This window comes from Mustela erminea, chromosome 19 (genome assembly GCF_009829155.1).
Source record: "Mustela erminea isolate mMusErm1 chromosome 19, mMusErm1.Pri, whole genome shotgun sequence".
Taxonomy (NCBI): Eukaryota; Metazoa; Chordata; class Mammalia; order Carnivora; family Mustelidae; genus Mustela; species Mustela erminea.
In genome coordinates this window covers 20422577-20448614 of record NC_045632.1, presented here as the reverse complement: position 1 = coordinate 20448614, position 26038 = coordinate 20422577, and the positions used below count along the sequence as shown (strand labels likewise).

Here is a 26038-nt window from a genome sequence, read left to right as displayed (position 1 = left end):
ACCTCGTCTTTCATTGGTTCTCCTTTCTCCTCGGCCAGTCAGAGCCAAGGTTACTCCGCCGTGTAGCTCTTGGCAACCAGCTGCCCGCATTCAAAGTCTTCGGGGCGGAAATAGTGCGTGTTCCGTTCTCTTATTGGCCAGGTCAGGTGTCGTTCTCTAACACCATAGCCTATCCGGCGCCGTGGGAGGTGGAGGGCGGGAAGGATGAAAAAATTGGCGAGGGCTCGGGAGGGAAACCGGAAGTGGCGCGCCCGGATGAAAGCTGAGGGTCTCCTGGCTGAGGACGGCAGCAGCCGTTGTGCAGACCGAGCGGGGGGTGCCAGGAGCCAGCAGGTGAAGAAAATGAGGCACGCGGCTACCAGGACGAGAATCTCCTGGGTCTTAGACTTTGGCAAATAATTTGGTCCTTTAAAGACCTTGGGGGGCGCCTGGGTGGCTCAGTGGGTTGAAGCCTCTGCCTTCGGCTGGCGTCGTGATCTCAGGGTCCTGGGATCGAGCCCCGCATCGGGCTCTCTGCTCAGCAGGGAGCCTGCTTCCTCCTCTCTCTGCCTGCTGCTCTGCCTGCTTGTGATCTCTGTCTGTCAAATGAATAAATGAAATCTTTAAAAAAAAAATAAATAAAGACCTTGGAAGCGGGCTCCTGCCGGAGGGGCCCCAGCTCCGAGGGGGCCGTGGGGCCGTGTGCGGGAGAGCTTGCTCAAATGCCGTCTTTTCCTTATTAGGTCGAGGCCGCCGATGGCCAGGAACCCTCCTGAGGGCACAGGCCCCATGCACGTGCCTTTTGGGCATGTTGTGGCCAACGAGAAGTGGCGCGGGTCGCAGCTCGCACAGGGGATGCAAGGTCGGTGGGCTGCCTGTGCATAAGCGCTCTCCTAAGCTTTTTCAAAACGTGTTACCTACTGTCCTCACGGAACTCCTTTTTCTTGTCTGTGTTCTAAGGGAAAATTAAAATCGTGTTTGAGGATGGCCTGGCACCGGTAGATTTTTACTTGTCAAGCAGATCTTGCATTCTTTATGTCACCGAAGCTGATTTGGTGGCAGGAAATGGCTACAGGAAGAGGCTTGTTCGGGTTAGAAATGTAAGTACTGAATTGAAGACACCGAAGCGTAAAATTGACTTCCATCCGCCCCCTTCTCCATCCTTTGGAATAATTTATACACAATCATTGGCCGTTCGAAGCACTCTTGGACCGAGAATTTTCTTAAACTGGAGGTAGTTTTGTTGCAAAATGGTTTACTGTTTCGTTTTTTTCCTTCCTTTTAAAGTCTGGTAATCTTCAAGGGATTGTAATAGTTGAGAAAACACAGATGAGTGAACAATACTTCCCAGCCATACAGAAGTTTACAGTGCTGGACCTTGGGATGGTGTTGCTTCCAGTGGCCAGCCCAATGGAAGCGTCCAGCCTTATCACCCAGTTGGTAAGTACTGATTCCTACTCCTCTGCAGGAGCCCTGCCTTACAGACTCTCACCTGAGCTTTCTGGATCTATCACTCCAGCTGCTGCTCTTGCTGTCGGTGCAATCCATCAGTCCTGTCTACAGTAGTCCTCACTTACCTGTGGTCAGCTGCGGTCCAAAGCAGATGATCCTTTATTTAGTTATGTACTTATTCGTGTATGAGAGAGTGCACAAGCAGGCAGAGGGGCAGAGGGAGAGAGAGAAACAGACTCAAGGCTGAGCAGGGAGCCCAATTTGGGGCTCTATCCCAGGACCCTGAGATCATGACCTGAGCCAAAGGCAGACAACCAGCTGAGCCACCGAGGTACCCCACATATGATCCTTTTCTAGAAAACAAAAAACCTGATTCTCCGATCAGTCTTCACTTATTATTCATCTTCATTGTGCTTGAGAATTTCCTGAGGAACTTTTAAGAACGATACATGAGCCTTACCTCAGGCCAATTAAAAATCAGAATGTCAGGGTAGGGCCTTAAGCATCAATTTGTGTTGTACTGTGGATTTTAAATTTCCCTTTTGATGTGTAGCTAGGATTGAGAAGCACCCCATGTCGTTCATAGGTTACTCTCTCCCTTCTCCACCTGATGCCTTGCTTGTCTGGTCCTAACTTCTCCTGATGTAATGCTATCGACTACCTTCCTGTATGCACCACTAACTGAAAACTGGGTTTCTCCTTTTACAGGCAAGCTCTCTCCAGGTCCTGTACCAAGCAGGTCCAGTTTAGTTTTAATGTAATCCCATACTGGGTGCCTGGGTGGCTCAGTCAGTTAAGCATCTGCCTTCCGATCAGGTCATGATCCCAGGGTCCTGAGATCCAGTCCTGTATCGGGCTCCCTGCTCAGCGGGGAGTCTGCCCCTCCCTGCTACTTGTGCACACGTGCTTGGTCACTCTCTCTCACTCAAAAAAAAAAAAAAAAACTTAAAAATTTAATCCCATACAACTGAATCATTTTCTAGTGGGCCACAGGAACATGTTTGAATTCCTCAGAGTATGTTTGCATTGCTTTATTCTAAGCATTCTGAAAATACAAGTTTTAATCAGATTTTCTCATAGTCCTTTGTGTACTCATACGGTTCCTCTTTCAATAATTTTGCTGTTATGTGAAAAATTATATTCATGGAGGGGTGCCTGGGTGACTCAGTGGGTTAAGCCTCTGCCTTCGGCTCGGGTCATGATCTCGGGGTCCTGGGATCGAGCCCCACATCGGGCTCTCTGCTCAGCGGGGAGCCTGCTTCCCCACCTCTCTCTTTGTCTCTTTGGCTACTTGTGATCTCCTCTCTCTCATTCTATCAAATAAATAAATAAATAATTAAAAAAAATTATATTCATGGTATATGAAAACATTTGTAGTGGGTAAGTCAAGCTGGACCAAATGGAAAAGGAAAACTAAATTTCTGTAAATTTTTAAGAGAACTGCCAGTCCCCTAGAGGGCGCTCACGTGCTTTCCCTTTACTATTGGTTTAGGTTCAAGAACAAACCAAAGAGCCCAGTAAGAACCCTTTCCTCAGTAAGAAACGGGGTCAGATCCCTGAGCTATCCCTCCTTCGAACTGTGCAACAGATCCCAGGAGTTGGAAAAGTTAAAGCCCCCCTTCTCCTTCAGAAGTTCCCAAGTATCCAACAGCTAAGTAATGCTTCTGTCCGAGAACTGGAGCCAGTCGTGGGACAAGCAGCAGCACAGCACATTCAAGCCTTCTTCACACAGCCCAGCTGACAACTCTTCTCACAGCTTGGACCGCAAGCTACTGGATCGTGTTCAGTTTTCATATTTAAAATTGGAGAACAAAGACCTTCCTTTCACAACATGTAATGAGTGACTGGGGTGAGGCATGCACGGAAGCTGCCAATTACCCTGTCTTGCTCTCTGGGTATGGGCATTTAAGTTGGTGGGCTCCAGATAGCACGGCCCTCGTGCTGCTAGTGGAAGAGGAGCCGTGGAGGGCACGCCTGGTCGGCTCTACTGAGCATGTGACTCTTGATCTTGGGGTTGTGAGCCCCACTTTGGGGGTACCAATTACTTAAAGAAAACCCACAATCTTAAAAAAAAAAAAACCACACACACACAAAAACAGGGACCCCAGGGTGATGCAATTGGTTGAGTGTCCAATTCTTGGTTTCGACTCAGCTCATGATCTCAAGCTTGAGCCCCTCACTGGGCTCCATGTTCAGCATGGAGTCCGCTTGGGATTCTCCCTCTCCCTTTCTCTCAAAATAGATAAATAAATCTAAAAACAAAAACAAAGTCTTTAAGAGAGAGAGAGAATGAGCCCATGGGGATCTTCCTGAGAGAGTTTACTAATGGACTCTCAAATTCAGCAAAAAGCTGGCCTGGGCAGATTGACTAGTGTCTATCATGGAAAGGTCTAATCAGATCAGGAGGTAGATGTGACCTTCTAAAGGAAACAGACCTACAGTGAAGCGCTGTGCTGTGTACCATAAACTCCTTGTTCCTGGTGGCAGAGCCAGTGTTCTTCCAACATGGTCTTAATATCGCTTGCTGTTTTAAGGGTGTTGCCAGTGTAAATAAACAATTGTACTGCCTTTTCTTCCTTCCTGCCTCCCTCCCTCCCTTCCTGGTAGCTGCACAGTTTGTTCTTAGTCACTGAGCATGCCTTCTGAACACAGCCTGGAGTTTGGAGTTCCCTTTTAAAGGTAAAAAGCCAGCGTATACACAGGAGGAAAAGAATGTGTTTGGCAGCATATAGCCCAACAGGAGGCAGATCTGTAGGAAAATGGCAGGGCAGACGCATCCACAGAGGAGAGCCCGGGGTGGGGATGAAAGGGTACAATCGGCTGCTCAAAAAAGACATGCACTTAGCCACTCTGAGCAGCAGAACGGAGGTTCCTCAACAAGTTGAAAATAGAGCTACCCAGCAATCGCACTACTGGGCATTTACCCCAAAGATACAAATGTAGTGATCCAAAGGGGCACCTGTACCCCAATGTTTATAGCAGCAACGTCCACAATCGCCAAACTATGGAAAGACCCCAGATGTCTATCAACAGATGAATGGATAAAGAAGAGGAGGTATAGGGGCGCCTGGGTGGCTCAGTGGATTAAGCCGCTGCCTTCGGCTCAGGTCATGATCTCAGTGTCCTGGGATCGAGCCCCGCATCGGGCTCTTTGCTCAGCGGGAGCCTGCTTCTCTCTCTCTCTCTCTGCCTGACTCTCCGCCTACTTGTGATTTCTCTCTCTGTCAAATAAATAAATAAAATCTTTAAAATAAAAAAAAAAAAAAAAAGAAGAGGAGGTATATAATAAAAAAAAAAAAAAGAAGAGGAGGTTTATATACATAATGGAATACTACTCAGCCGTTAAAAAAATGAAATCTTGCCATTTACAACAACATGGATAGAACTAGAGTATTATGCTAAGTGAAATATGTCAATCAGAGAAAGAATTGTATGATCTCATTAGTGTGCGGAATTTAAGAAACAAAACAGGATCACAGAGGAAGAGGAAAAAAAATCAAATAGGGAGACAAACCATAACAGACTCTTAATCATAGGAAACAGGGTTGCTGGAGGAGAGGGGGTGGAGGGATGGGGTAACTGGGTGATAGACACCAAGGGCATGTGATGTAACGAGCACTGGGTATCCTAGAAGACTGAGGAATCCCTGACCTTTACCTCTGAAACTAATACATTACATGTTAATTAACTGAATTTAAATTAAAAACAAATGCACTTAAAGATGCCACATTTTCAAAGATACTAAGATAACTTAAAACTTCTGTAAGTCCTGTTTTGTGAAATGTTAGTCATAAAAACCAAAGCATTAGAACATTTTGTGCATTAGGGTCGAAACAATTTGAAAGAGGAGTGAAATAAGTGCAAAAAAGTAAAAACAAAAACAAAAACAGAACATCAACACAGGCAAATGAATATTTATTTAAATATTTATACAAAAATGTCCCTAACAGCAGTGGATACACTTCCCCCAAATGTGGTTGCTTCCCTTTTGATATTGCACACTAGAAAATATTTATGTTCTTGTTAATTCTCAAAAATAGAGTACAATGCTTTTTTTTTTTTTTTTTTAAGCTATGTAACTTGTACTATGTCAACTGTGAATCTTACTAGAATCACAGCATCATCCAACTTATGGCAAGAGAAATTGACAGGTAAGAAAGTCACTTTAAAAAGTCAAATAGAGCTTTAAACTAGAATCATTTATATCTTACCTTATAAAATGTTTCTAACTCATCTTAAAGACTCTTAAGATATATAATTACGTATTTTCTACTTGAAACAAAAACGTTTTGAGTATCAAACAGCATATCGTCTACCTTGTAGATAGTGTCCTCATCTAACACTGCCACTGTGTTAGCAACTTATAAATGACATCAGACTAGAAGCAACACGGCTCCTAAATTGTGTGTGGTTTTTTTGTTTTGTTTTGTTTTCATCTGGTAAGTTATAACAAATTTGGCACTAGACTTTATCTGGAAATAGCGTTCATGTTATGTAGAAATAATCATAAAATCTTAACATTTTAGGTTCATGAATTCCCCTTAGAAAGTAGCTCTTCGGAACATTTCTTAGTAATACTAACTTAATATAACTAAATCGTTACAGTCTCTTGAGCTGTCTTAATTGGGGGTCATGAATTCTGAATTAAGGAATGATCTATTACCCAAGGCTAGAAATGATTATAAGTAGGACCAACAGAGGTAACCCTATTTAATTCTGATAGTAACTACAAATTGTTACTGTAGCCGTTAAAAATAGCCCTATTTTCAACACCATCCTATTTACAATACTTTATATAATAAATAACTTGCAGCAACATGGTGACACTCCCCGGATTTCTCGAGGTTTCTTATTACTTTCGTTCACGAAGACCTACCAATCGTGAGTTTACCCAGTGAGAAAATGGGATTTGCGAATGTTGAGAAATTTCCCATTGTGGCACAAATATGAAGGCCTGGTCAGCACCGGAGACATTTAGGGCCTGGACGTTTTTTGTTTCCTCACATTAGTACAAAGAACTGTCGGAGTTGAGAAGGCTGAAGGGAGAGGGGAGCTTCTTCTTGACTTGAGGCCTCGCAACCCCAACTGACGGGAGGCACAAGGTGCTGGCTGACTTCTGTCTGTTCTTGTTGGTGCCCCAACTCAAAAAAGAAAGCTTCTTCGAGATTTTCTTGGTTTTATCAGTTTTATCATCATCATCTATGGCCAGGCAGATCATGGAGTAGGTTTTCTGCATTCCCACAGAGTATGTTGCACACTTACTATGCTGCACATGGGAAAGAAGAAAAATGGTGTTAGAAGTCCTCAGTATCATTGGTAAGTGATTGCAAGGTCTGAGGCTCGCATTCTCCACTTACGACATCCTTTTAAAAATAAAGTTGATAAAATTCTGGAACTCAGGTGATGTAATGCTTACATAGAATTAGGTTCTTGGGGCAGCTGTGTGGCTCAGTGGGTTAAAGCCTCTGCCTTCGGCTCAGGTCATGATCCCAAGGTCCTGGGATCGAGCCCCATATCGGGCTCTCTGCTCAGCAGGGAGCCTGCTTTCCTCTCTCTCTCTGCCTGCCTCTCTGCCTACTTGTGATCTCTGTCAAACAAACAAACAAATAAATAAATAAAACTTTAAAAAAATAATAATAATTAGGTTCTTAAAAACAAAGCTTTTAGGGAATAGGCTCATTTTAGGCTAGGGACCACTACTCACTTTTTAAGGTAATAATTCTATTTGTAAAAGTAATATTCATGCTCAAGAATATGAAAATACATATACTGAACAGTAGGTATCCCTTGTACCTTGATTTCCAGACCTTTCCCCTGAAGTAACCATGATTTCTGTTCAGAACTTTCTCATCTTCCCCAGCTGAAACTCTGTGCCCAGTAAGCACTATTATTAACTTTTAAAAGATTGTGGGGCGTTCAAATAGGAAACTTGCAGATACTTTTTTTCTGGAACCTCCCATGTGGGTTATCCCCAGCTTCCAATGTTTGCCTAACATTGGAATTGCTTTGTTCACCAAATGTTTACCGAACATCTACTATGTTCCAGGCACCAAAACCAGGACTTTAAAGATACGTACCACGTATCTAAATTGGCAGGGGATGATATTTGTAATAGAAATCAAGGAATTCGAGAGGTGGGACAATAAAGAAGGTGTATTCACTCTAAATTGTCCCTTTGGAGGCTGGCTCCTTTGGATGAAGATGCCCCTTCCTTTTCTATAAAACTGCCATTTACTCCCACCATACTCTACAGGACAGGCATTAAAACAATACTCTACAGGACAGCCATTAAAAACAATAATAAACGGTCCTGAGTGTAGATTTCACGCCTGCAAACATCTTTCAATCTTCACCTGCTCAAAGTCCATTATGCATCTTTATGAGCACTTCCTTACAAATACCCTCGATCCTCTCCCGTATTTCAACCAGCCCATGCCAAGTCTAATTAAAACTCCACCCTCTGCCTCCCCCGAGGCCCGCACCCAAAGGGCTGCACGTTACTGGGGGATATTTGCCAAGCCGACTGGCCTCCCTCGGAACTCCAACCCCGACCCCAAATCTGTATCAGGCACCTCTTTACCTGGCACTCCTAATGTTATCCTAGTAAATCCATTCCTTCTCTCCTGGATGTCTCTCGAAGCCCCACACATGTCCTCCTGATAGCACTGTGCTCTACTTTCCCTATGTCCCCCTCCCAGCTCACACCCCTGTGTCTGTCCCCTTCCTGCCATTCCCTTTTTTTCTTGTCCTCAAGCACCATGCTCCCCACTACCCATTCTCCAAATATTCCTGAGGCACTCCTCCGACTCACTGCAATAGGGAGCCCGGCTCTCTTCCCATTTTGTACAAACGAGGAAACAATTCTACTAGGGAGGGTATTAACTTGCTGAAGGACACACTGCTTAGTTCCCAGAAGGCAGGGCCCAATTCTCAGCCTGGGGTCTCTCGGTTATATCAGCAGAATTCCAAATGTGCTCCATGGAGGAGTACCCACCGCAATCCAAAGTGTGGAGTAGCAGATAAGCCATTCAGCCAGGACCCTGGGCTTTATTCTCAGTTTCGTTTGCAGCAAAGGTCCAGCAGTTAAAATACTGCTCAGCTGCCACAGTCTAAGACCTCGCTGGGTGAAAACAACCTTATCATGGTTATTGTTACACCTCTCCTGAAGGACACATCCCATGGTAGGCACCCCCTTCCCATCTTCCTGCGGCTCAAAGCCAGTCCCTGACACCCAAGGTCACCATGGATAGTAAAGCCAGGATTCCTTTCCAGGCAGTCTGAGTCTAGAAAGTCTTGCTTTCTACCCCTACCTCAGCTCCTTCACAGGCCTGGCTCACAGTTATTACAAGATAGAATAAGGTTTTCTCCTTGTAAAGCCACACCTTGTGGTGGGCAACACACACACACACACACACACACACACACACACGTGCACGCACCGCAGCCCTCTAGTGCTGAGTCCAGCTCTTTTACTTATCCTGCCTTTGGACAAATTTCTTTTGTTTTTGGTTGGAACCCTGATCCCTTGCCCACCAATTCCATACATTCTGCCCCTAAGAATTCCATTTCTCAATGATCCCTTCCGCCTAGATGCTCCGGGAGTCCAACTTCATCTTCTTTAGCTTTTCAATGGAGCTAAAATTCACATACCTTAAAATTCACCACCTTAATACTACTCCCTGGTTTTGAGTCTATTCTGAGTTGTGCAAACACCACCACCACCTAATTTCAAAACAGTTCCTTCCCCTCCAAAAACAAACCCTGAACTCATCAGCAGTGACCCCCCCCCCCCAATTCCCTGACCCCCAGCCCCTGGCAACCACTACTCTACGTTGTGCTTCTGTGGATTAGCCTGTTCTGGACATTTCTTATCAAAGCACTCATACGATCCATTCCCTCTCTAGCCCTCTCTCATCAGAGTTCTGATTCCATCTCTCCATGAAAAGTGTCTTTTTGTCCTGCTGCCAAATATAACGAACACAACTCCACCTCTTAACTGTACTCTACACAACCAACCATTTTCCCTCGGCAGGATTTTCTTCTCTCGATTCCAGAAGCTTCTTTCTATCCCCTCTCTCTGAATGCCACTCCGCAACTTCCTTTGTGCCTATTTCTCCTCCAACTTACCTCCAGATGCTTGTGGTGTCTCAAGGTTGAGTCCTTGACCTTCAGCCCCTTGTGGGTAACATCATTTACTCTCTTCCCAGTTTTAAATAGCATCTCTGTGTTGGTGAGACTCTGATATTTATTTCTAGCTCTGACTTCTCCCTTGAACTGAAGATGTGGACATCCAGCTGCCTACCGCACACCACATCGAGATGTCTCTAGCATCACGTAAGATACTCATGGTACAACCGTTTCCTGTCTCCTCTCCCTCCCTCGCTCCTGGCCTCTTCCCCATCATTACGAAAAATGGTGCCTTGGTTCAAGCCCGAGCTTGGGGAGTCATTTTTCTCTCCACTGTGTTTTTTACACAAATCATCTAGAAATCCCTGTAGACCCCTCTCTACCTTGGCCGTCACCCACCCTAATGGAAGCTGCTAAGCTCACTGGCCGGGACACCTGCTCTAGCCAGCTCCCGCTGCCACCATCCAGCCAGCCTCACCAGGCAACACGTGAGACATCCTTCTGAACCAAGCATCCCCTTCTCCAGAGGCTCCAAGGCTTCCGAGCTCCCAGAGCTCCCACGGCTGCCAGCGAGGCCCTGCCTCCCTCCCACTGCATTTCCTGCCGCTCCCTCCCTGTCGCCCTGTTCCAGCTCAAAGGACTCTTTCAGATCCTCCGGCAGAAGCTTCTTCCTCCTCCAGGGACTCTTTGCACCTGTTGGTCTCCCGCCGCCACCCCAGGATGCTCCCCAGAGTGCCTCCTTAGATGGCGGGATGGTCCCTATCACCTGTGTCTCGGCACAAGCCCTCTCTAGAGGAGCCTTTCCCACCTCTGGACGTTCTGTCACATGGCATGCTGTATTTTCAGAATCACGGCTGGCAGGGACAGCATCCAACCAGCTCGGCCATAGCGCTGACCCCAAGGGAGGGCCTGACACACATGGGATGCTCTGTCACTATCTGCTGAATGACTACTGTCATGAAGGGAAGTGTCTAAGGTCCATAAGGAACCGTGACCAAGTGTGGAAGGGGACATGCAAAATGATCATCCCGCCTGGGGAGAAAAAAGGGTCTAACTGTGCACATGAACTTGCACAGGCACCAGGCACTTCCCGAGATCTCCCAGGGAACAGCTAACGCTGTCTCTGCTGTGTGGACAGGGGCTTCCGCATGTCATCTCAAGCCCTTCTCTACCACTTCAGTATTTTTAATTTTTTTTTCTTTTTGGACTGTGAGTACGTATGACTTTTGCAATAAAAAAAGAACTTAATCAGGCAGTGCCTGGGTGTGTCAGTCGGTTGAGCATCTGACTCTTGGTTTTCACTCAAGTCATGATCCCAGGGTCAGGAGATCGAGCCCCGCATCTGGCTCATGCTCAGTGGGGAGTCTGCTTGAGATTCTCTACCTCTCCCTCACACACGCTCTCCCTCTCTCAAATAAATCAATCTTTAGGGGTGCCTGGGTGGCTCAGTGGGTTAAGCGTCTGCCTTCAGTTAGGTCATGATCCTGGGGTCCTGGGGTCCTGCATCGGGCTCCCTGTTCAGCAGGCAGTCTGCTTCTCCCTCTGCCCCTCCCCCATGCCCATGCTTGTGTGCGCTCTCTCTCTTTCACTTTCTCAAATCAAGTCTTTTTTAATAAATAAATAAAATATTTAAAAAAAAACTTAATCAGAAAAATAAATCAGCTGGTTCCTTCATTTACAGCATTTTTTACAAAGTTTTTTAATGATCTCTGGGCTAACATGAGCACATTCCAACAAGGACACTTTCAACTTCCTCTTGGTCTAGACAAGTAGTATAGAAAATGGACTGCTGGTCAACCCCCTGGCCCAGTGTCAGGAGTCCAATGGTCAGATCACCAACACAGGTAGGAGGCGCAGGGCCAAGCACACCCCTGGGGCTGGGCTCAGGCCAGCCTCGCCCTGCATGGCTGTTTTTCCCACCAGGCTATCAGCGCTCACCATAGAGGAGGTGAAGTCCAGCAGGCTCACAACCTTCATGTCCACGCCATCCTGGCCACAGGCCTTCAGCAGCCTCATGACCTCGCTCACTGTCAGCCACTTGCAATCCACGTCTTGAATGGAAACGATATAATCCCCTTCCTTGGCCCCTGCCAGCTACAAACGGAGGATTTATAGGAAGGTCAGTGTTCCGTTCATTCTCATCCCTGGATTAGTTCCCAAGTACACAAACAAAATCCACAGCGTGCGTGAATCCTTTGCTCTCTAAACAGGTAGCACATGCGAGAGGCCTTTCACATAGTCAGACCCTTCACACAAAGAAACCCTAAATCCATTCACAGACCCAGCTAGACTGGGTTGGCCAGCACTCTTGGCATGTGACTGGTCTGACCCGCGAGCTCTGCTCCCAGTCTAGAGAAGAGCACGCTTACCGCAGCTGAGCAGTGAGGATCCAGGAAGTGGACTTGAACGGGGGAGTTTCCTCTCAAGGTGAACCCCAAATCCCCTTCTTCTGCAGTGAAGTGAATGCTTCGAGGAGGTGTCCATCTCTTGTTAGCCGAAAACACTGACAGGGGGCCCTTTGGAACAGAGCATCATTAGGTAAGTGAAGGCTGAATCGGGCACTAGAAAGCTATAGGAAATGTCACCCTGTCATCCTCCCAGATGTCACTCGGCCTTGTTCAGAGACCAGTGACATCATCAGGGATAATACATGCTACAGCAGTCATCCAAGGATATTAACTGCCATTTTCTCTAAAATAGCCAATATATTTTCTAGAAAATGTTTGTTTTAAAAAACATATTTTTATTTATTTGATGAGAGAGAGAGCAAAAGCAGAGAGTGGGAGAGGGAGAAGCAGGCTCTCCATTGGGTGGAGAGCGCAACTCTGGGCTCAATCCCAGGACCCTGGGATCACGACCTGAGCTGAAGGCAGACACTTAACCCACTGAGCCACCTGGGTGCCCCAAGAAAATGTTCTTTAAAAAAATCATCTTAGGGGCGTCTGGGTGGCTCAGTTGGTTGAGTGTTCAACTCTTGATTTCAGCTCAGGTCATGAGCTCACGGTCCTGGGATTGAGTCCTGTGTCAGGCTCTACACTCACCATGGGTCTGTTTATCCCTCTCCCTCTATTTCTCTCCCTGCTCCTATGCACACACTCTCTCTTCTCTCTCAAATGAATAAAACCTTGGGGTGCCTGGGTGGCTCAGGTCATGATCTCAGCATCTTGGGATCGAGCCCCACATCAAGCTCCCTGCTTGGAGGGGAGCCTGCTTCTCCTTCTCCCTCTGTGGCTCCCCCTGTTTGTGCTCTCTTGCCCTCTCAAACAAACAAACAAACAAATAAATAAATAAATAAAATCTTTTGAAAAATCATCTCAATGAAAATTGTATAAAGTCTCTAATTTAAAAAGTCTAATGTTATCGGGGCACCTGAGTGACTCAGTCTGACTCTTCATCTCTTGGCTCAGTTCTTGATCTCAAAATCATGTGTTGGGCTCCACAATGGGCATGGAGCCTACTTTAAAAAAAATAAAAATCTAGAATGGCCTCTGCCTTTGGCTCAGGTCATGATCTCAGGGTCCTGGAATCAAGTCCCACATCGGGCTCTCTGCTCAGTGGGAAGCCTGCTTCCTCCTCCTCTCTCTCTCTCTCTGCCTGCCTCTGTGCCTACTTGTGATCTCTCTCTGTCAAATAAATAAATAAAATCTTTTTTTAAAAAACTAAAAATAGCCATTTATATACTTGCAATTTATATAAGATGTCCCCTTGGGTCACTAGGAAATAAGCACTCAACATACCAGCTTCTGGAAGAAGTCTGTCACTGTCACCTTGGAGAACTGCGGCAGTATGATTTCAACCTCTTGCTCAGTTTTAGCTGGAAAAAAATATTAAAAGGGAAAGGGTAAATGTTTCTGTAACTGAAAGTGATCCTTGAAAACCCAGGTCTAGGGCTTCTTGCTGAAGGGAAGAGAAGACAACCTTTCTCCTGGTCTCTTGGCCTTCCTCTTGGTATAGACAAGTAGTATAGAAGATGGACTGCTGGTCAACCCCCTGGCCCAGGGTCACCTGTACATTCCAACTGGGCACCTACCATGAGCCGTACCTTGCTCTGGCGCTGGGACAGAGTAGTGACAATCAGATACAGCCCCCGCCTTCAAGGAGAGTATGTATATTCTAGTGGACTTTCTTTGGCACTCATGAAACCCAACTGAGAAGTCACCTACATTTCAAGTGTGGCTATCACAGGAGGAAGTATTGTGTCTCTCAGCACACTGTCCTGGGTAAGATGAGCTTCCCTGTCTTATCATTCATGTGTGAGATGAGGATTTTAGCGGGATGTCAGTTTGCCAAGTTGTGTCCACTGAAAGCTTTAATCTCCACCATCCTATTCATGGGAGGCTCAAGCCCACCCTTACCACAAGGCTAGTCAGCTCCTAACATAGGATCCCCAAGCAAGCTAAGTATACAAGAAGAGCAGTATAAAAAGAAAATCTGAGGAAGAAGCCTGGTTCTGACAAGGTAGAACACAGCTCTCTACTTACAGGAGGGCCCTGTGGCTTCTTACAAGCTGCCTGACACAGTGTTAGACGCAAACCGGGTGCCCATGATTACCACAGTGGCCTGGACAGCCTCATCAGGAGCCACACTCCCCGCCTCTATGGAGGTCGTGTCTCACCTCATGGCCAAAAAGCACACTGTATGGGCAAAGGGGCCAAGGAGAGGGCCAGTATCCATGAAAGGGGATCACGGAGTGCCATTCCTGCCTTCACTTACCAGCTTGGTCACCCAGTGCAAAGAATATGGTTTCCCTAAACCTTTACTGTGTCATCTTTAAGATGAGGGCAATCCTAGTCCCCTATAGAACTGGAGGGAGAGTTGAATGAGATTCTGTATACATAGGGTGCTTACTATTGTGCCTGGCAGACCTCAAATGCTCAGTAGGTATCAGCCAGCATTACCACAGACAAGCCCAGGGCGCCATCTTGAGCAGGGCTGTCTCTAGTTCCTGGAAACTGAGGTGGAACTTCAGAGACAGAGAAAGTGGGATGGAAGGAGCTATGGACAAAGGGGGTTACCTTGATTGGGCCACCCTCCCCTTCCCTAGTCATTCCTTAACTGTGAAGTCGCCTCTCAGAGAGGCCCCTCAACTCCTGCCTCCTGGGACAGAACCCGCAGTCCCCTCCCCAATCCTGTTCACCTCCAACTTCCCAAAGCCAGGACGTAATTAATGTCTTGGAAATGCCTAGAAAGAGCTGGTGGTGCATGATGTCACTTATACGTGAAATGTGAGACAGTCAAGCTCATAGAAGCAGACAGCAGAATGGTGCAGTGACAATGGGGGTAGGGAATGAGGCAATGTTGGTCAAAGGTACAAAGGTTCAGTTGTGCAAGATGAATGAGTTCTAGAGATCCAACACACAGCACGGTGACTACAGTTAACAATACTATATTGTCTATTTGAAATTGCCAAGAGGACAGATCTCAAGTGTTCTCGCCACACACACGCACACATGATAAACACGGGTTTGAAGGATTCTCACTGCCAAGGTAAAGATTTACCCACATCCCCCAGTTCCACTCTCTCCGTGGAAAATTGACTTTTCATTTCATAATAAAAGTAAGGTTTGTCCTAAAAAAAGAAAGAAGGGAAATGTTGATGCTGAAGGAAGGAGAGAATGGGAAAGGGCAGACATAGGGGAAGGGATAAGGAAGTGTTTGGCTCTAAAACTACGGGGGGGGGGAGTGTAGGTGGGAGGGTGTGGGGGGGAAGGGGGGGAATGGAGTGGGGGGAAGGCTGACACAGCAGAACACATTCCCAGAGGCAGACACAATCCGGGGGGGCGGGGGGTAGCGTAGCAAAAGCATCAAGGCCAAGGTAGCTTCTGAGGTCTCCTGACTAGACATGACGGCCAGAGCCCCAGGGAGGTTATGAGACTTTAAGGAAGGGCATCTAGGAGGAGGCAAACCAGCAAAAGTAGACCTCCGACAATGCCAGGAGCAACAACAGTCAGCAAAGAGGGTGCTGAGGGAGGTGGGGACAGAAACAAGGCAGCAGAGCACCCTGACACGGGGGGTTGGTCACAGGCTACCAGGAGGTCACCAAGGACAAAGACCATAAAGAAATCCCTGCACCGAGTGAGCAGAGAGGTAACTCAGGGTCTGGCCAAGCCTTCCCAGAGGAGCGGACCAAGGCTGCGCCCCCAGAGTAACGGGGACGTCCTCTGCACCCGCCACAGGCTCCCAGGTCACTCACAGACGATGTCGGGAGCTTCGATCAAGTCCAGCAGGTCATCGTCCTCCCGGAGCTGCGCATCCTTAAGCTGGGAGCGCCGGTGCGCGGCGGACAGCACCTCCTGCAGCACCTCAATGTTACGAAGCTTCTTACACAGGCTGGCCTCCCTCACGGACTCCTCGTGAAGTGCCACAGCTCGGCGCACGTGCGACTTGCCTGCCCCCAGAAAGCAGACCCTACGTGACACGATGCCCCCATCTCAGGCAGCGCGAGTCCCTCGGGGTGAGCCCAGGTGCCCAAGGACCAGCCCAGAGGGGTGGACCCTCTCCTTCCCGAAGGATCTGCCTGAACAGCCTAAGTCCCTCTTAAATCCATGTGAGACAGGCTCGCTCAGGTCTATAAAGCGTTCATTCGGCAAATAGTTACCCAGTGTTCTGGGCACTAGAGGTGAAGCAATGAACAAAAACTAGCCTCTGTCGCCAGGGAGTTTATGTGCTGGTGTTGAAGACAGATCATTAACAAGCTAAGAAATCGGTCATGGATCAGGGTGTAAGATTGGGAGAGAAATAAAGCAGGGCAGGTAGCAGATCTAGCAAAAGAAGACTGGGAACAGAAAGTTGCTCTTTTAATGATGGGCGATCCAGGAAGGACTTCTTGAAGTTAACTTTTGAGCAGAGCCCTGAAGGAGGTGAGGGAGCAGTCACAAGGATATCTGACAGAAGGGCACTCCTGAAAGATGGAACAGCAAGTGCAAAGGCCCCGGGGCAGGAGTATGCTTGTACATTCCAGGGTTACAAGGAGCTTGGAGCTGGAGCCAGAGGGAGTGAGGCCTGGAATGAAAGGCAGGGAATGAGGCCAGAGAGGAGCAGGAGCCAGACATGTCATCCACCTTACAAATGTAGGGTGATAGCTTTTGTCCCTACTCTGGGTGAGATGGGAGCCCATTAAGATGTGAGCAGAAGACTGATGTGACGTGACCCATGGGAACTGAGTAGGAAGGAATAAAGAGGAAAGCAGGGGACCAATTACGAGCCATGTGACCGCTCTGGGCCTGTTTCCTTAACTGCAAAATAGGGATCATATTATGTGTATCTCATAGGGTTGTGTGAGACTGAGGCAGTCAACGTGTGTTAGGTAAGCACTGCGTGCATGTGGCTTAGTCCAGGAGGTAGGTAAGTAGTAGCTGGATATGGGACGTGTTGTCTAGGTAGAGTCAACAGGATTTGCCCATCACGTGTGGGGTGAGAAAGAAGGCTGAAGGCTGGAGACTCCTGGTTTCCTGGCCTATACACCCCTAGGCTGGAGTTGCCATCAGTGAGAAGGGGAAGTGCGTGGGGGTTAGGGAGCAGGTCTGGTTAGTAGAGGAATTTAGACTCGCACATGGGAAGAGATACTCTCTCTGACCCTGGTAGAAACCAAACTACCCATCATCAGTTCTTAGGTGTGACAGAAGAAAATTAACGAACGTGCCCTTCCACGTTTGGATGACCAAGGGCCATTCTCTGAACCATGAGGGCATGGGAAGGCTGCCATAGCTCTGGCTCCACTCTGGGAGGCCCTGGCCCTCAGAGAACCTGCGAGAACACAGACCCAGGGGACTGCGAGGCTGCAGACCACGCCCCACGGTTTCTGATCCAGAATGGTCGGATGACCCAGGATGCCCTGCTCTCCGGGCCCTGCCCTGGGGACCTGTCTGGGGCGGTCTGTGAGCAGGACCAGCTGGGCACGGAATGGGGCCCACAGAGGGAAGGAGCGGAACAGCCCAGGCGTACCCAGCTGTCGGCGCTGGTGGATGTTCTTCAGCGTAGCCAAGGGTGTCAGTCCCTCCGGCATGTGGTCGTAGAGCTGGGACAGGCACTTCTCCTGATGGTCCTCATCAGCTCCCGGCTTCACTGCAGTAAGAGCCACATGGTAAATCCCTTCTTGTGGATATGACCACAGACTCGAGATGGTGCTGCGGACCCTCAGAGAAGTCTCTTTCAACCTCCTCTAGTTACCTTCCTTCTCCACTTTTATAAGGCACTTGGGATACTAGGTCTCCTTTTAGCCCCTGGACACACCCCTGGCCATCTAGCTCATAAATCTTGGCACTCAGGGACAGGCGCACCCTAGAGGCTCCTGCTTTGGCTCTAAGCCCCCATTCTACCTCTTCCAACTTACCCACCTCACGGAACCTCCTAGCACAGCCCAGCCTCAAGCCTCTGGTGGCCTCCATGCCTGCACCCATCCTCCCTGGCACACTGGACGGGTGTTTGCTCTGGCTGTCCTTTTCCTCCTTGTTCAGCTGCAAAAGTGCTCCTCAGACTTCAAGGTCCAACTCAAATGTCACCGCCTCTGAGAAGCCTTCCGTGACTACACCAAAGGAGTCCAACTGCTGCCCCATGTGTGTTGTTACCGTAATTGCCAAGTGGTTTATGTGATTTGTCCCGTATATCAGACTATGCAGTAATACTAGCAGTAGGCATCTACCACTTTCCGGGAGCCCACAAGATACAAGGCGCTATTTAGTTATGCATACAGACATGTAATTTTCACAAGAGCCCTATGAGATGGGTTCTCTTCATGCCCCCATTTGATAGATGAAAAAACCAAGGCCCAGAAAATTAGGTAACTTACCCGAGATCACACAGCTAGTAAATGGCAGAGCTGTGTTATGAACCCGGATAGTGTGGCTCCGGAACTTGCCCATTTCATTACTGTGGGATGACCTTGATTAGAGCTCAGGACAAGAGTCCCACCTGACCTCAGATCAGAACCAAGACTAGGGTGAGGAGAACAAGATCCTCACCTCAGGCTGAAAATTTAAGAGCACCAAACACTCAGCAGTCAGGAGACAGGATAGTTTAATACAATTTTCTAAATACCAAAAGGTAAGCTTAAAAGATGCATGATGAACAGACATCAAAATTCCCCTTTGCTTCAGGCTCCAATGTGGGCCCGCACAGCACTGCTACTGATCTGTGGTCTTTATTTAAAATTTGGAGCACCATGGATTTGTGTTTGTTTGTTTAGTTTTGATTCATTTTAAATATCCAAACGTTATCTTGAATGCTGAGTTTGGGGGCATCCCCTTAGATTCAGTGCCTAGGTGAACACCTCACGACTTCTGACCCTGGTCCAAGCCCTGGTCTTAACGCCAGGGGAGAGGTCACCGCCTTGGAGCTGTTTGCTCCAACATGGGCAGAATTACACTCCCCTTCTTCCTCCACAGCAGGAATGGAGAACCCCTAAATCATGTAAGCATCTCCAGGTTAAGACAGCGCTCATTCAGCATAGAATGTTCTAGAAGCATGACCCTGACCAAAGCCCCAGCGCCTCCAGGCCCACAAGCCTTACACTGGTGGTCGATGAGAAGTGTGGCCGCAAAGTAGTGGGCCAGGGCTCCGTAGTGATGTGCCTTCACGCAGGCCAAGCTGGCCCAGGAATAGGGGATGTTCTCCTTCACTGGTGCCTGGCTCATGGCGGTGTGCAGCTGCCGATAGACCTCCCCTACCTGCAACGGAAGGAATGCTGGGAAGGGGGAGCCTGCCCCAGGGGTGCTCATGCACCCAGGCTGCAGAAAAAGAGCCCTTTCTTCTATGGAGGGGCCCTGCAGGTGCCTGCTCCAGAATCTGGGAGCAGCTCCAACGCTTCCTAGTTCTTCCAGCATCAGAATTCACAGGAAGCTCAGGCAACTGTCACGATACTGGATTTTCGGCTAAGCTGCAGATGGAATCAGTGATCCGTATCGGAAACGCCACAGCTTGCCAAGAAAATGCAGGCTCACGCTCGGTCCAGGGCAGGCACGCTGCCCAGGTCACAGGCAAACTGCCATAGGGAGCCCCCACTGCTTCCAGGGGCCCACATCGACACATTCCACCCACCCCCAGGAAGTCACGGGACCTCGGAGGGCTCACCTTGGCAGCCTCCTGAGCCACCTTCACCAGCACGAAGAACTCGTTCCGGATCCCAGGAAGGCAGATTTTCTCAAACACATTTTCTTGGGCTTGTGCAAGCATCATTTTGACCAGCACACTGAGCATGGCAGGACTCATGTCGTAACTCGGAGTATGAGTGAATGTCTCTTTCAGGTAATTTAAAACCCCTACAATCGGAAATTTTTTTTTTCACATTAGACAGGGGTCGTATCGATTTCACCATGCTGCTCAAAAGCAAGAAGGAGAGACGGAAAAATAAAGAACGTGTTCTGGAACGTTGTGAAAAATCTGATTCTCAGTTACCGTAAGATCCAACAATTCCCTTCTTGGGTATACTCCCCGAAGAACTGAAAGCAGATGGAAATGATGGAAACCGATACTCGTACACCCACATTCACGACAGCATGAGTCATAACAGCCAAAAGGTAGAAGCCAACCCAAATGTCCATCAACGTACGCTTAAACAAAACGTGTTGCATACATACAACAGAATATTTTTCAGGCTTAAGAAGGAAGGAGATTCTGACACATGCTAAAACATGGACGCGGAGGTTACGCAAAGTGAAATATACCAGTCACATGGGCAAATGTATGATTCTGGGAGACGAGGTATCCGGAAGAGTCAAATTCAAGGAGACGAAAAAGGAGCATGGTAGTTGCCAGGGGCAGGGGGAAGGAAGGAATATAGAGTGTTTCATGGGTACAGAGTTTCAGTCTGAAGATTGTATTTAGTTATTTATTTGAGACAAGGAGCAAGAAAGAGCGCGTGAGTGCGTAGGAGGTCGAGAAGCAGAGGGAGAGAATCTCAGACTCCACACTGAGCACAGAGCCCAACACGGGGCTCGATCCCATGACCCTGAGCTGATATGAAGAGTCGGACGCTCAACCCACCATGCCCCCCCAAGCACCCCCCCAGTCTCAGTCTGGGCAGATGACAAAGTTCGGGTGATAGAGAATTGCCCCAGCACCGTGAATGTTCTTAATCCCAGTAAAGTGAACACTTGAAATCGGTTACAGACAGTCATTTTCTTTCGTGCATTTTAACAAAATTTAAAAAAAAAAAAAAAAGATTCTTTTCTAAAATATTTACCTCCGTATCAAGCGAGAAAATCAGCCTGCTCCCTATTTACTGCCGTCTCACCTGGGCCCCTGTGAGGCCTTCCGTACATGACCAGGCATTTAATGGAGGTGAGAGCAGGAAGCAGGCAGGGTGAGGGAAGGGCTCTCGGAGGGACACGTTCCCACCTAACACCTGAGTTCGGATGGAATTCAGGGCTTTCCCCCAGGCCCTCAGGGAAGACCAACCCAGCCACTACAGTGGAAATTTTCCTGCTGTGCCCCTTAGCTGACTTCTTTATACGTTAGGAAAGTAACTGTCACAGGGCTGACGATCAACCAGAGGCTGAAATAAAATCTCTAACATGAATCCCATCTGACTGGTTCCTCTGGTTTTGTTGCAAAGCCCCAGATGCCCCGTGGACAGATGGCAGTGGCTGCGGGCTATTTGCTCCCCTCTGGGGTTTGCTTCCCCCACTGCTCTTATGCTTCATGTTGTCTGTGCTGCTGTCATCTTAGAGATGGGTCTCCAAACACACTTGCTTTAGGTTCCTCGGGAAGAAAAAGAATGTACAGTGAAAGAAATCCACTGCCACATGGGATCTTAGCATGCTGCTTTATCCCAAGGGATCTTTTTTTTTTTTAAAGATTTTATTTCTCTATTTGTCGGGGGGGGGGGGAGCAGAAAGCAGAGGGAGAAGCAGGCTCTCTGCTGAGCAGGACTCTGGGATCATGACCTGAGCCGAAGGCAGAGGCTTACCAGACTGAGCCCCCCAGGCGCAACCCCCCAAGAATCAGTCATTTTAACACAAGCGATTTCACGATCAGTCAAAATGACACAGCTAGGGTTCTTCATGGCCTTGCATAGCAGAGGGATGAGAACCGGCACAGAAGGGAATGCAGTGTGAAGTCCACTAGGGGTATTGTCCTGTGGTCTGTGCCATGTGCCTGCTTTCCCCACCACTCCTCACAGCAACTCTGCCAGCCACAGGCCCTGCTGCAGGAGAGCAATGCAGGACCCTCAGATACCCCAGAGCCGCACACACCACTACACCCAGCCCGGGGCGGGGGGGCCTCCAGTCCTCTCATAGGTTGCTGCTAAGTGTCACTTGACAAAAGGCTGGGCGGAGAGCTTCAGGCAGGCAAGTTTGCACGAGCACAACAGAAACACACAAACCCTAACGTGCAGGGTCCCTCAGCCACACCCAGACCAAAGCATCAGGGCTTGAGCCCTTAAGCAATTCTCTCGGTGGTAAGATACACCAGCACTTGAAACCCGCCTGGCCCTTACAGGACTTGGGTCTTGGGGAAGCCGGGGCCTTGGGGAAGGCCCACAGACCCTCTTCCGCTGCAGTACCCAGAACCCCCCTGGTGGGGCCAGGATGCTATCCCGGCAGCCTTCCTGGAGACACACCTGCGGCTCTCTGAAAGGCGTCCACTGCACCCTCTAGACCAGCCTGGGTCCGCCGATTGCACCGGGTCCCAATCTGAGTGTAGAGGGCTCCAATATTAAACAGAATGCTGGCCTTCTCCAGTAGCAGGTTCTGCTGGCTAACCGGAACCCCGGTGAACGAGTCGTACCTATTTAAAGGAAATAGGTTTTGAGAACATGAATTATTTGGCTGGTGAAGGCCACTTTGGGGAGAAAGCAGACAAAATTCATTTCCTGAATGATAAAAGGCAAGGGTACACATGCAATGAAGCTTTCATTTCCAAGCAAGCTGATGGGCTTATTACCACCTCATGCTAAAGGAAGGCTTCTCAACCAACATGTCCTTCCAAAAGTGAATGGACAAACAAACTGCAGCAAAACCATACAGTGAAATACCATGTAGCAATAAAAAGAAATGAATTATCGAGCTGTGAGAAGACATGCAGGAAACTTAAATGCATGGAATATCTCAGTGAAGGAAGCCAATCTGAAAAAGTCTACATACTTTATGATTCCAACTATCTGGCATTCTGGAAAAGGCAAAACAATGGAGACACAAAGAATCAGTAGATGCCAGGGTTGAGGGGCGGGGGAGGGATGAAGAGGCAGAGCGGACTGTAGGGCAGTGAGACTCCCCCATGTGATCCTGTAACATGGAAATGTGTCCTTACACATGGTCAAAACCCAGGAAGTGCCTACCACCAGGAGTGAGACCCAGTGTCAACTATGGACTTTGGGTGATAATGTGGGAAAATATATGGGAAATCTATTAATTTTGCTGTGAGCCTAAAACTGTTCTAAAAAATAAGGTGTATTAGAAATATGTCTTCTTGAGTGCCTGCGTGGTTCAGTCGGTTGAACGTCTGCCTTCAGCTTCAGGTCATGATCCTAGAGACCTGGGATCGGGCCCTGCATTGGGCTCCATGCTTGGTGGGGAGCCTGCTTCTCCCTCTGCTTGCTGTTTTCCTTGCTTGTGCCCTCTCGCTCTCTCTTGATCTCTGACAAATAAATAAATAAAATCTTAAAAAAAAAAAAAAAAAAAGCCTTCTCTTAGGGCATCTGGATGGCTCAGTTGATTAAGTGTCTGATTCTTGATTTCAACTTGGGTCATGAACTTGGGGTTGTGAGATCGAGCCCCAAGCCAGGCTCCCTGCTAGGGGTGGAACCTGCTTAAGACTCCCTTTCTCCCTCTGCCCTCCACCCGACTCTCCCACTCCAAAATACGTGTGTGTGTGTGTGTCCTCCCCTAAATGAAACACAGCAAATAGGAACCCCTCACTGTTCTTCCTCAAGTCTAAAAGACTCAGGATCTGTTTTAAAGTTCACCCATCAACCAGGAGGCAGACATGGAGATTCATCCTAATTCGACACTAAGGCAGCTAAGGCATCTATAGCAAAAGTCATGCACCTATTCTTTCAAAAGGACAGCATTCATAGCCATCAGCAGTGATGTAATGCAGCTCGAATACGACCCAAGGCTCTTGGATTTGACTCTCCTTTCTCCTGTGCTAAGGACCCTCAGGGAAGAGGTACGGCATCTCCAAAGCATTTAAAGAGCACTAACCTTCTAAAATACCAACTCTGGAGAAGAATCAAATGCTCTGCTTAACATCTACTTGTTTGCTGCCTTTGTCACTGGGACAAAACCCAACCCCCACCGCCCCCACCCCTGACCCGTTCATCTGGGACAAGAATCTTTGTTCTTATTAATTCCACCTCAGAGCCCCCGTGTTTCCCCAACAATGAAGTGAGCACACACAAAAAACTGCCTCTTCTCCTCGGCTCCCTTGATCCGAGAAGCAAGAAGCCACAGTCTGTTGGAGACTTCTCCCCTTGGATCCCCGTCATACGTAAACACGCGTTGATCTAGGCTCTCCTGGAGAAACGGGACCGCTTGAAAGAGAGGGCGCGGTATGCAGAGGAGGGCAGTGGAGGGGGCGGGGTGGGGGGGGCCGGCCTGGGTCACCTACCATGTAAACAAGATCCCCATCTGTCGGGTGGGTGGGAAGAACCGGCTCTCCACAAACCCCAGCTGGATGAAATAGCTCATGAGCAGTTCGACCCCAGCCTCATCCCGGCTGGGCGTCCGGCAAGCCTGGAGGGAAAGGGAACGGGGGTGGGGGGGGCGGATGAGGACCCAGCGCACGGCCACCCCAGGTGTCACATGCACTATGCCTACAGAGCCTGGGCCTCTGCTGCTGCTACCCTGAGCATGAGGCATGGGGGAAGGGGCTGGGGCAGGCTCAGGAGTCCCAGAATCCAGCCCCAGATGTGCCGAGGACGTGTCTGTCCCCCTCCCACCCCCCCACCCCCCATGGTGGCCAGGTTTTAAGGATGGTTTTGAAAGTGCCTCCCTATCACCTCCAACCACCTGTGATTCTGTAATAGGACTTTCTGAAGTCCTAGCAAACTCTGGCGGCCACCCTCCCCTCCCTTCCACTCCCCTCCCCTCCCCACTGCACACAACACCTCACCTGTCTCAGATCCATCAAATCTGCTATTTCGTCTTCATACAGGTAGCTGTCCTCACTGTAATGCTCCAGGATAAAATCCTGCAAGCAAAAAGAGATGAGATCCTATAAGGCGTCAGTGCAAACCATAAACAGGTCAAACAGGAATGTCTAATGTGCCCCCCCCTTCCCTGGTTTAAAAATACATGTAGAATTCATACAACCAGGAGATTACATGCTGCAGTGACTTTCTGGGTGGTGGGATTTATTTTCTGAACCACATGCACATTTAAAAATGTTCCTTTTGTTGCTTCAGTTAAAAGGAAAGTGGAAGTTGTTTTGTTCTTAATTTAAAACACGTTTGTTGGGGGGCCTGGCTGGCTCAGTTGGTGGAGCACCCAACCTTGATCTTGGGGTCATGAGTTCAAGCCCCATCTTGGGCATGGAGCCTACTTATAAGTAAATAAATAAAATAGGGGTGCATGGGTAGCTCAGTCGATTTAAGTGTCTGCCTTTGGCTCCAGTCATGATCTCAGGGTCCTGGGATGGAGCACCACATCAGGCACCCTGCTTGGCAGGAAACCTGTCTCTCCCTCTGCCTGCTGCTCTGCCTACTTGTGCTCTTTCAAATAAATAAAATTTCCTAAATAAATAAATAAAATACAATGTCTTTACGTCACACCCAAGTGACTGTAAGTGACAATACGTTGAACAATTCTGGCAAACATCCCAGACGCTCCGGGGCGCTGACGTTCATCCTATGGGCTGCCTTCAGTACCTGGGCACAGGGCCTTCCCGGAAAAGGAAACCCATGTCTGGAGACTGTTGTATGGCTACTTCCCTCAGGGTCTGCAATGAGAACCTTTGTGAGAGCAGCTTTGGGCATTTTCACAAAGGAAGCACCTGAATGAGACCCCCTAACTGGGTCCCCAGTCCAGCATTTGACGACTCAGTGAGCTCATTCGGGCATACGGCACACACTTGCCATGTCCGGGCACTGTTCGTAGAGCCTGGGCTCCATCAGTGAACAAAACAAAGATTTCTTCCCCCATGGAGCTTCTATTCTCACAAGGCGGCTCAGAAAGTTAAGTGATAGGCACAACAAATAAGTAAATTAGGGGTGCTTGGGTGGCTCAGCCACTAAGCACCTGCCTTGGGCTTAGGTCATGATCTCAGGGTCCTGGGATGGAGCCCCACGTTGGGCTCCCTGCTTGGCAGAGAGGCCTGCTTCTTCCACTGCTCCTGCTCTGTCTCTCTCAAATAAATAAATAAATAAATAAAACTTTAAAAAAATAAGTATTTTTTAAAAATAAGAAAATTACATCATATACCAGAAAATGGCAAGTATGATGGGGGAAAAAACAAAAATAAAAATAGTATAAGGGGCATCGAGTGGCTTCTTGGCTAGCATCTGCCTTACATGCTGGCTCTCCCTGGCTACCAGAAAGTGGAG

General features: G+C 48.3%; 2 protein-coding genes across 3 annotated transcripts in view; one reads left to right on the top strand and one right to left on the bottom strand.

The window, feature by feature from the left end:
* Positions 1-202: 202 nt before the first annotated feature.
* Positions 203-3481, top strand: FAAP24 (FA core complex associated protein 24). 2 transcript variants are annotated; one of them, XM_032326088.1, is made up of 5 exons: positions 203-347; positions 723-841; positions 940-1079; positions 1267-1419; positions 2924-3481. In XM_032326088.1, exons 1-5 carry the CDS (start codon positions 205-207, stop codon positions 3170-3172), a joined length of 804 nt encoding a protein of 267 aa, XP_032181979.1. In that variant the 5' UTR covers positions 203-204; the 3' UTR covers positions 3173-3481. The 2 variants fall into 2 exon arrangements, with proteins under 2 accessions (XP_032181979.1, XP_032181981.1); XM_032326090.1 differs by having other exon boundaries at positions 238-333.
* A 1967-nt stretch (positions 3482-5448) lies between these two features.
* The window catches only part of RHPN2 (rhophilin Rho GTPase binding protein 2), a 56939-nt gene continuing 36349 nt past the window's right edge, over positions 5449-26038 (bottom strand). Inside the window, exons 5-15 of the mRNA XM_032325131.1 lie at positions 24610-24687; positions 24106-24230; positions 22118-22284; positions 19627-19814; positions 19067-19223; positions 17503-17622; positions 15752-15946; positions 13296-13372; positions 11928-12074; positions 11497-11652; positions 5449-6697 (exon numbers count right to left, since the gene is read on the bottom strand). Coding sequence (XP_032181022.1) covers positions 6437-6697; positions 11497-11652; positions 11928-12074; positions 13296-13372; positions 15752-15946; positions 17503-17622; positions 19067-19223; positions 19627-19814; positions 22118-22284; positions 24106-24230; positions 24610-24687 — 1671 coding nt within the window. The 3' untranslated portion in view covers positions 5449-6436. The remainder of the gene's footprint in view (positions 6698-11496; positions 11653-11927; positions 12075-13295; positions 13373-15751; positions 15947-17502; positions 17623-19066; positions 19224-19626; positions 19815-22117; positions 22285-24105; positions 24231-24609; positions 24688-26038) is intronic.

Excerpts from the sequence above, each read along its gene's own strand:
- FAAP24 (XM_032326088.1), top strand. The coding sequence starts at position 205 with ATGAAAAAATTGGCGAGGGCTCGGGAGGGAAACCGGAAGTGGCGCGCC. Across the intron at positions 348-722 it reads CAGCAGGTGAAGAAAATGAG|GTCGAGGCCGCCGATGGCCA; the intron begins GCACGCGGCTAC and ends TTTCCTTATTAG. Across the intron at positions 1,420-2,923 it reads CCAGCCTTATCACCCAGTTG|GTTCAAGAACAAACCAAAGA; the intron begins GTAAGTACTGAT and ends CTATTGGTTTAG.